Source organism: Kryptolebias marmoratus, linkage group LG4 (genome assembly GCF_001649575.2).
Source record: "Kryptolebias marmoratus isolate JLee-2015 linkage group LG4, ASM164957v2, whole genome shotgun sequence".
Lineage (NCBI taxonomy): Eukaryota > Metazoa > Chordata > Actinopteri > Cyprinodontiformes > Rivulidae > Kryptolebias > Kryptolebias marmoratus.
Genome location: NC_051433.1, coordinates 22,873,448 through 22,883,736, shown reverse-complemented (window position 1 = coordinate 22,883,736; position 10,289 = coordinate 22,873,448). Strand labels below are relative to the sequence as shown.

Below are 10,289 nucleotides of genomic sequence, written 5' to 3'. Positions count from 1 at the left end.
CCCCCCCCCCCCCCCCCCCAATCAGGTAATCAGCTTTTGAGATCACGATTGGAAGAGAAAGAGGAGCGCTTTAATCTGCCATTTGGGAGTTGAATTGCGTTCACGTGTCCTGCTTTTAGCTGTCATTCAACTTGTAGACTTTTTCACCAACTCATACATTTATTCAACCTGTTTTATTCTGTTCAATGCAGAATAAATCAGGTTTCTTCCAGTTAGAAGAAATATATAAAAAAAGTTTCCTTCAGCTCCTTTGATCTTTTTTATTTTCTCTTTATTCTCCTCTTCCTCGCCTTTTCCCCAGTAATGTCCTTTTTTGTTCAACTGGCTCCATAATCCCCCCCACCCCCTTTTTCTTTTTTCCCCTCGACAGTTCAGCATGTATGAATAATTCACTTTGATGAACGGGACTGCAGAGTTTGCATGCCCGGAGTGTTAGCGTATAGATTTGCCTGGGAAAAGCATGGTGCGTGAGAACATTTTCACATCTTCCACGTGTGTGTGTGTGGTTGTACAGATGTGCTCAGGTGGCACATCTGTCTGCCTGTGGCACCACCGCAGCAGCTGCTCACTGTCTTGTTGTCGTCGCAGCTCACCTTACTGGTCAGCAGCGGCTTGATCTCAGTCAGCTGTACGTCCTGCAGCTCATCCATCTTCCTGTCGGGTCACTTTAAACCTCTGTTCAATAAAAAAAAAAAAAAGGAGAACGTTACACTCACCAATGAGAAGAAAGAGCTGTTAGGCGAGCAGAGCCATACATAGTGAGGGTACCGCATCCTCCAAGAACACTCGTCAGACCTGTTAGACATTATGTAATCATCCAGCCGTGATTATCTGAGCTGTAATCAGTTTGCATGTTTCAGTGTTCGCTGCAACATAATAAAATGTTTCTTCCTAACAAACATGCACATTAGTTAACTCATTTGGTATCCGAGTAATTGTGGACAACATATAATTATCGCCCACCGCCAAAGGCAAAGGGCTGATAATGTTTTTGGACACATTTGTGTGAGTGTGCATGCGTTAGTTTGTCTGTTAGCAAAATATTTCAAATGGCCATAACGTAATAACCCTACATATACTGAGCTTAAATATGGTGTGGTAGTAGCTGAGCCTTATTCTTGGCAAAACAATCTGAGAACTTACACATCTCAGCAGATCTCACAATATCTAATGAGGTTGTGCAAGAATCATTTACAAGGTTTGACCAAAATAGCTCCAACTCAGTCATTTCTCATCATGAGACGATCTTGGTTTAAAATTCTGGCATGATATGCAGAGGGCGATGTGCTAGCCCTTTAATTGGATTTGAATTTGACCCATTTGTTTTACATGTGCAATGACCTCAGATGGCTTTTGTTGTGAGCTGAGGCTATAAAAAACAAGCCAGAGTTGAATTGAATTAGTATTAAACATTTACTGTTTTCTGGCATAAAATAAACAGGAAAAAATGGTCAACTTCTGAAGTGGAGTCAGTATCAATGGGGTTGTCATTTCAGTCTTTTAAAAGTCACTTTCAAAATTTTTAAATAAAGTTATCATCATCAAAGGATAATGTTAAATACATGTCACTCATTCTTCCATTTGCAGATTTGTTTATTTCCAGTTTATATGATCATGTGCAGCTGTACAAAGATCAGGAGCAGAGAGGATGTTCTCTCAGCTCTTGCAGAAACAACTTTCCAGTCCACACAGGTGGAGAGCAAACCACGCACGAACACACAACGACGTATCCAGGTTTGACATGAAGCTCTGAAGCGTACCTCGTTTGTTTTCTCCTTGAAGCAAGTGTTTGTCCCCGCACACAAATAACCGAACAAGAACAGTGATGCAAAAATGTCCCCACTCCTTACCCCCGCTTTTCTTGAAACGCTACCTCTCTGGCCTTGCCTGTTTGCACGAGGTGAGGACAGGAAGTAGTGCTGAATTACCTGGCTGTGATGAGGAGGGTGGCTCATGTTGCAAATTACAGCAGATAAAGCCAAAATGTTTTCTAGGTCACTGCTTAAAACTGCCAGAAGACGTCGAATCAGTCTGCAGTGTGTGGGAAACAGGCTTATTGTTAAAAGAAGGTCATTTATCAGAGCAGTTACATGCAAGGCTAGAACAAAATAAAAGCAAATGTAATCAGGGGAAACTATCCAACTATACAGGAATGGGAACAATCACTTCCTAAGTCAGAGCCAATCCCTGGATCAACCTTGAGCTGCTGGTATCAGGTAACTCTCAAGGTCAGTTAGTGATGAGCCAGCTTCCAGCAGGGATACAGCGGCCACGGTGACACGACTCCACCGTGTCTCTGCTACCTGCAGGTTTGACCTCAGCCCTAATGACGAAGGTCTGAACAGACATCTGCCTGTTGGCAGATTAATCAGGTCAGGGGTCACGGTGCTCTGGCAACAGATTGGACGCCGCTTGAAAACAATCAGGGAACCAGATGGGCACAATCGTCAAATTACATAAAACAATCAAGAGGGGAAGGAAAAAAAAAGGGGGAAAGATCCAGTGGAGGCGATCAGAAACAGGGAGTGAAAACATGCCTGGAAAAATCCCTGCTGACAAATCCGGCTCAAGGCTAAAACGGAATAATATTTAGACAACTGAACGAGGGGAAAAAAGAAAAACAAATACCCTGCATGCTTGAGCAGATTGAGCGTATTGTGTGGATCAATCCAAAACTTCCTCAAGCTGCCACAAAGTGGGAGAGAGGCAAAGACGGCTTTAACTGCAGCCAGTTAGCCCGGTTACTCAGGTGTTAATGGGAGATGGAGGTCGGGGTGAGCTTAAATGGATAAACAGACTGGGTGGCTTTCACTCTCCCAAGCCTCCGGACTTTTTATGCAGATATCTAACTCCTACCTGCCCCTCTCATAGAGCACTTTACCCTTCTTTTCCTATCTGCAAAAAAAAAAAAAAAAAATCTCCTCCCTGCTAATCACAAAGCACCAAATCACGATTAAAAACATCTGAACATCACCGTAATGTGCCATTTTCCTTCTCACAGCGTGTCTGCTCTATCGTTCCGCATTCACAGCTGTTGCCATAGCAACGAAGCTGGTTGCTGATGTTTATTCTAAGCTGGGATAGACCCATGGGACAGATGTGAGGCGAGGAGACGAGAATAATAGGTGGTGATAGAAATGACTGCTGCCGATGTTTTTCGGCTTCACTTTACCCGCTCAGTTTCACCTCCTGACGATTCGCTCAGTGGAACAGTATAAAAACACTGCGGCATGTTCAGTCCCAGATGACAGCGGGGAAATTCGATTTGGAAGCTGTGCATCTTGAAGGGGCTTTGTCCCACATTCACACCGCAACCACGAATGTGGAACAGGATGGAGGAGGTGGGGATGTGGTGGAGGGTCGTTCTCACAAACCACCTCTCTTACATCAGCCTCAATTTTACTCAGCTTTTGCTTGGTTAAGGGGTAAGAGGGCTACATGAGGGCTCCTGGGCAGCTTCCTTATCCGTTTTTCTTTTTCCTGCATGGTGTGTTGCTACGAGAGGAGCCTCCTCTCAGCTGTAGGTGTCACGTCACGCAGCACGGGATGAGGAGGCTGAGGTGAATCTAGAATTGTGTTGGATGAAGACCTTGTACGCAGTAAAGGTCACTTTTCACAACAGGCTGCCTTTCAATGCCTCTGAAAGACTTGGCAGTTAATATTTTTATTCTGAGACAATGACAACGAGACATGAAATTTGTAAAATTCATAACACGGAGAACATGTTTAGTGAACTCCTCTGCTTTGGGTGAGCACAACTACATTTCAACACCTTCAAACACCCGTGATTGTAGATGGTAGCATAGGTAAGATAAAATTAAAGGTCTAAAATGCAGCGGGGAATGCATCTCCCCGCTGCATTTTCGGCCTTTCATACCAGAGTTTTAGACTAAGATGAATTTATTTTAACAAATGACAAAGTTTTAGCCATTTTGGTCAAACCTTAAAAATCATGTTATGCGCTATCACAAGAAGTCACCCTCAAAATATGTGTTGTAAATGACTCTCAGTTACAACTACACCAAAGTTTACAACAATATCTGTAAAATTATAGCCATATTTGGGTGTTTTAAGGTCACTTGGCTGTGGCTTGAATTTTTTTGATTCCAAAATCTAACTAGTTGTAGAGGTGTATCTGGTGATTACTTTCTGTAAGTTTCATTAAAATTCATCCAGTGGTTCATGAGAGAGTTCAGTAAAAGACAGACGCACACAGGGAAAAACATTATGGCCTCATTAGGCGATAATAACTCAGTTTCCTCCATGTCTGTGTGGACAGAAAAACATGAACCAGAACACGTACTGAAGATTGATCCCTTCACTGTCAACAAAAAACAGACGCGCATCTGCCATGTCAGCAAACGGTCCAGAGTGATTGATAAGCGCTTTCCTGACTCCTCCCACCACTTTTCCTCCTCGCCTCCTCTTCATCGTCCTCTTCGGCCGTTCGTCACCTACCCATCTCCTAACATAAGGACGCCTCAGCAGGCTGCAGGGCTAACGATCGAGAGCCCAGATGTGATTCTGTCTCCCTTTTAGTCTTTGCAATTAGTACCCTTTCCCGGTTGTCACCATGGCAACAGTGACCTCAAATTTACTCAACGTCATGGTCATTGCTTTGACTCCGACCTCTCCTGCTTAAGGCTCAACGTGGTGATGATCAGGATGAGCATCCTGCCTCAGCTGCAGTGGGGCTGTAATACAAACCGTTTCATGGAAAATGGATTACAGCTGAGAGGTTTGAGTGACAGGAAGTAAATAAACTTATTCTGTCAGAGGAAGCATAACAACATGACATATTAGACTGGATATCATGAAAGAAAATAGGTTTCAATAAGAAAAGCAGCAACTTTTCCTGTGGATTTCTTTTGAAGGTGTTGTTTCAATCCATAACGCAGATCATCAGTCTATTAAATTTGAAATCTTATGGTTTATTCATTGCATCATCTGTAGCCTCAGACTATCACTTTATGCTACACAGCTCTCCTTCAACTAAGTTTTTGAAGTATGTTTTCTGCTTCCAAGTTGTGCATAAATTTACATAAATGGTTTCCCTCTCAGGAAGTTTATGCATCAAACTTTTTCGGCTTGCAAAAAAAACAAAGTATAAAATATTTGTAGTGTGAACGCTTTTGTGTGTGTTCGTGCTTTTCTCAACCAGGACTTGTGAGAAACGTTTTAGTATTTTCCCTATGAGACTTTATTTCTCTTTCATTTCACAGGCACACGCAGATCCTGTTACTATAACTGACCAGAATCTGTGCTGGAAGTCCTGGGTCGCAGAAGTGTTAACCCCCTTGGTATTTTCCGTTTTGCTGTTTTACAACCTGGAATTTAAAAGGAATTTTTGTAGTGGTGGTATCTTTAAATTTCCACAACATAATTATCTTTTTGAAGATGCAAATATTTTTTATTGTAAAACAAACAAGACATAAAGCAGCTCCATCAGGGTTTATTTATCCTCTTGGTTTCTCTGATTAAATCCCTCCTTGTCCGGACTAAGTTTTGGAAGACGACCCTCTCTTCTAGGTTTGCAGTGGTGACGTAATTTTTCCACTTCCTAATAACGGAGTTAATGGTGCTCCGTGGACAAACTGACCACCTTTCCTCACTGCTGCAGTCTTTATTCGCTCTGCTCTCTGTGTTTGTAGTTGTAGATATTTCCATCAGTAATGTGTTTTTGTTTTTCTTCCCATAGAAACTCCACCTGGACCAATCATTCTGTGTCTGTGTCTCTTCCCTGTCCTCTCAAACCCCAGCTGGTCGAGGGCAGATGGCCGCTCATCCTGAGCCTGGTTCTGGTTCTGATGGAGGTTCTTCGTGTTAAAAGGGAGTAATTTCTTTCCACTGTCGCCAACATGCTGCTCAGGGAGGGAGACTGTGATGGAGTGAAGATTCAACCCAACCTGCTGGCTTCCTTGTGAACGTATTTTATACAGTGTCCTGATATGGCTTTTGTTGTAACTCGGTGCTGAAATAAATAAAACTACATAGAAGTGTTAGCTGCTGTTGAGTCTGTGAGCTATCTGAACAGGTGTACAGCGTATACACTGAGATCATTTGACACTTAGATCGTGCACATGTAGATCTTATTTACCTTCTCTGGCTTCTACAGGTAATGGTTGGGACTTCAAAGCAAAGGGGTTGAATAAAAGTATTTTTCTCCACTTTTGTGTAGGTTCATTATTTACAATCACATTGAAAATAGGTTGAAATGTCAAATTGTACGTCAAAAAAATAAAAATAATACTAATAAGAGTGAATACATTTGCAACCCACTATAGACTAATTACAGGCAAATTGTCTCCTGACAAATTCCAAAAATCAGTCAGACTATTACTTCTTCAAGATTTAATTCCATACAATTTACCTCATGTTTAGTGAGGCATTCAGAGCCTCTAAAGATTCACTTTAATGGGCATGTCATCTTCACACCGGCTTGTTCTCTTAGCAAAATTATTGTCATGCCTGTCCTCAGTCAGCAAAGCTCCTCATCACAAAAAAAACAAACCGGGACAGCACAGGTCTCAGACTCATTTCTGTGCTTGCTCCTCTTTCTTCGCTTTGCTGCGAGGGCTAGACAAACGAGAGTAAACAACTTCCTCCTGCAGGTAAACGCTGTCTTCTTCTGGGAGATTTCTACGATCGCGCCACTGGAAATGTCTTCATCCTCAGACCCAGAGCTGCGTTTACGGTTCTCAGTCCGCGGAGGAGGCAATCCACAAAGGAGTAAAGCTAATGGACTATGACAAGGATCAGTTCCAGATTATTGCTCCAACCTGGGTTGTTTGGTAAGAGAATTAGAAGAAGGGGGGAAAAAAATCAATTTGCGAGCCCCACCTCCCCCACTTGTCAGGTCAATAAAAACATGGGTGAAGAATTAGTTCACAGAATAATTGACTTTTATTATGTTCTAATAAAATCAGGAAACCAGGGATGAGACCTGAGAGGAAATCTGATCTTCCACTCTCATTGGTGGAACAGCTAACCAGCGAGGATCTCCCTGATGGGACTTTTAAAAAAAACAAAAAAAACACACACACACACAATGAGCATGGAGACACTACACACCCTCACACACACTTGTTTCCCTCCTTACAGTTCACAGGCTTCTCCAGAGTCGACCTATTTTTTTTAGACTATCTGACAAAAACATACAAAAGATCCAATGAAATAAAACAAATTCACCACCTTAAACGCAAACCTCACTGCTCAATCTGTCCAGGGAATAAAAACATCTAAAAAAAAGCATTTTGTCCTTCCTCAGAAAATCGAATTTGAAGGCAGTCTGAAGCGGTCTTTACGGCATCCTGTCGAACATAACTTAATATAAAAGAGATAAAATGCTGCAGAGCACGGGTCATTACACATACTGGATCGATACTGTTGAGGTTTAGGACCCACACAGCAAACATGTTTTGTGCCCCAGACTCAACCCATGACTCATTAAATTTACTCTCAGTCTGAGTGTCTTTGTCTCTTGTAAACATCTTACAAATAAATTAGAGATCTTCTGTTTGTCTACAGGTGTGTTTATGTGAGCTCATCTGACCTAATTTGAACTTCTTAAATATATTGCAGAGGACTTTGTCTTCTACTGGTAGGCCAAAGAAAGTCACTAGTTTACCAGTTTTTGGACACAATGACATCTTTATTTATAATAATAGAGTTTAAAGTAACCAAAGCTGGCCAAATAAGGACCGTCTACAACAGGCATGATATTAACTGTTTATAACTTTTCCACAGAACCCACGTCAAAACACCTAAACTTTTCCTTTAAGTCTTTAATATTTAAGAGGGACTTAAAGCTTTAAGTCTCCTTAGCAGGGAGACTAATTTAAGGTTAATCTGAGTGTCAACCAGAATCTAATGAAATGGGTCTTAGTTGAGTAACAAGACAATAAATGTAATTCCAAGAGTTAAAGGTGATCAAACTCATCAGTTTCCATGGAGATGGGTTTTTCTCCTTTTCTTTGGAATACTGCTTGGCATAACCTTTATCACTTTAGCTGCTATCATCACACACAGGAAACAAACAGATCGTTTTCACAAATCAGAAGAAAGAGAAACAGTAGAATCAGCACGAGTGATTTAATTAATGATCACAAGCTACCTGGACATGGTTCGACTGTGGATCCTTCCTGAATATGAAATGGTCTTGACGTTGTACGATGGCTTGAAATCCAGACATGAGTGCTGTCAATCACCACACACACTGCCCCCCCCCCTCATATTTTCTGTCCCTCTTGGTTAAACTGAATTTTACCGCAGTGTTGGGCAGACGGGTGACTGACACTCGGTGAATGATGCGTCACACCACCGATATGAAATCACTCACCAATAACTGATTGGAAAAGCCTCGCAGCATAATGGAGCTGCCATCAAATGTGAAATAGCTGTCTGAGAAAAGTGCGTGAGTGTCTTCGTGCAGCAGTCAGGATGCATTTGGAGCATCCTAACTGGGACCTTCATTTGATCCGTTTTGATGGATGCTAAAATATTTAGGGCAACTGTTTACCTCATTCTTAAGATTTTTTTTTTAAGAATAAAATTAAGACAAAAATCTATTCTTTAAGACTTAAGGGTTGTTGATTTTTATCTAAACCTTTCTACATTGACAAAAATGTGTAAAAATGGTTCAGATTACAAAAAACCTCGATAAACACATGAGAGGGTTTATTACATTAGCTTAATACCACCTGCCACCGAGAGTTAAAAAGCAAACAGTGTTTTTGCTCAAGTTTCTGTGTGTGTCTGTTACCAAGGTATAGTATCTCATGAACCACTTAAAAATTTTAATAAAGTAATTACTGGATGATTCAATTTCGGAGCAAACCCTGTTCAAGATGGCCACCATTCTTATCCACATTAGTCAACACAAAAATGGCTTTAACTTCGTTAGTTTTTACAGGTACTGAGCTAAAATATGATGTGGTAGTAGCTGAGAGTCAATCATGACACACTGAGAGAGAACTAGTAATATTGCGCGAGGTCAGGTCACCCTTAGCCTTAATTTCAAGGTTTTGACCAAAGCGTCTGTAACTCGACTATCTCTCAACATGAGACTTGGTTTAAAACTCTGGGCTGAAAGGTGGCGGGCAATATGCATTCATTCAAGGAATGCTAGGCCTTTAATTTATTAAAGGAGTCAAACAATTATACCCTCTTATACAAAACTGCACACACTGTAAGCTTTCTGAAATTTGTAACTTTTAGGCTCATCCATCTCCAAAAACAGTTTACGATGTGCTGAAGATGGAGGTAGAGTAATGAAGTGAGTGATCCTACCCAACCAATGAATCTGTGTGGTTTATATGATGAGTTTCTCCAAATATGATTCGTTATGATTCTGTCATTGAGTTCCCGGTTCTTTTTGTTTCTACATTTCTGCTTCAATCGCTTCTCTCCTCTGTCAAAGCGGATTATTCTGACAAAGTTTTTAGCCAAACTAAACGAAAGATAACAAGGTGATCAATGTACCAGCCCCAGATAACAGAGGGCGTATTTAACAAGACGGCGCTGCTGTCCCAACAAGCTACAGAGCGAGGCATCCAGATTACCTGACATCAGTAAACTGTTGTGTTTGTCTGTCTCTGCAAATGAGCCAGGAAATCATGCACATTAAACATCCCCCTAAAGGAACCTGTGCATTTTATCTGAAAATACTATTTCTACACCGACAATCCGTCCTGTGAATGTTTCCGTTTGCGTCTGTGAGGAAAAGCTCGGCAAAGATAATAACCGGCACAACATTAACAGCCCCCGCGCTGATCAGCCTGCCAAAAAAGAAGAGGGGGGGGGCTCCTCTCCTCACCCAAAACCTGAAATCTATTTAGGGACAACCACCGATGCACTCACAAATATTAATGCATGTAAAAAGGCCTAAGATCACCATAAACGGCTATAAACATGGCATGCGTGCAGCCACAGAAACACTCGTTCACACTTCTTATCATGCAAGAACCTTTTCATTACTCTAAGAGCTTTCAAAGAATTAAATTAATCCTCGGGGGTCCACTTTATTATATCGACTGTTCACTGAGATGAAACGGCAGCATCTGCCAGCGTTCATTTCAGAACTGCACATCTCCTGGCACCAATTGGCGTGCTTCGGCGGGAGAAGGTGGCTTCCTCACGTAAGACTTCTACGGTTTGTGGCGCCGTTTGCCATAAATTCCCGTGGCAGGCTTAATTTACCCCACTAATACAGACCCAGAGACTGAGAGCAATAATTTCAGCTGCTGGAGCGATGTCCCAGACCAGCAAACTTGAACTGTATTCATTTATTA

General features: G+C 41.7%; 1 protein-coding gene across 4 annotated transcripts in view; it reads right to left on the bottom strand.

The window, feature by feature from the left end:
- ndrg3a (ndrg family member 3a) overlaps positions 1 to 10,289 on the bottom strand; it is a 40,106-nt gene that overhangs the window by 19,759 nt on the left and 10,058 nt on the right. For all 4 annotated transcript variants that reach the window (XM_037975037.1, XM_017430580.3, XM_037975038.1 and 1 more), the window contains one exon: positions 594 to 675. In XM_037975037.1, coding sequence (XP_037830965.1) covers positions 594 to 650 — 57 coding nt within the window. In that variant the 5' untranslated portion in view covers positions 651 to 675. The remainder of the gene's footprint in view (positions 1 to 593; positions 676 to 10,289) is intronic.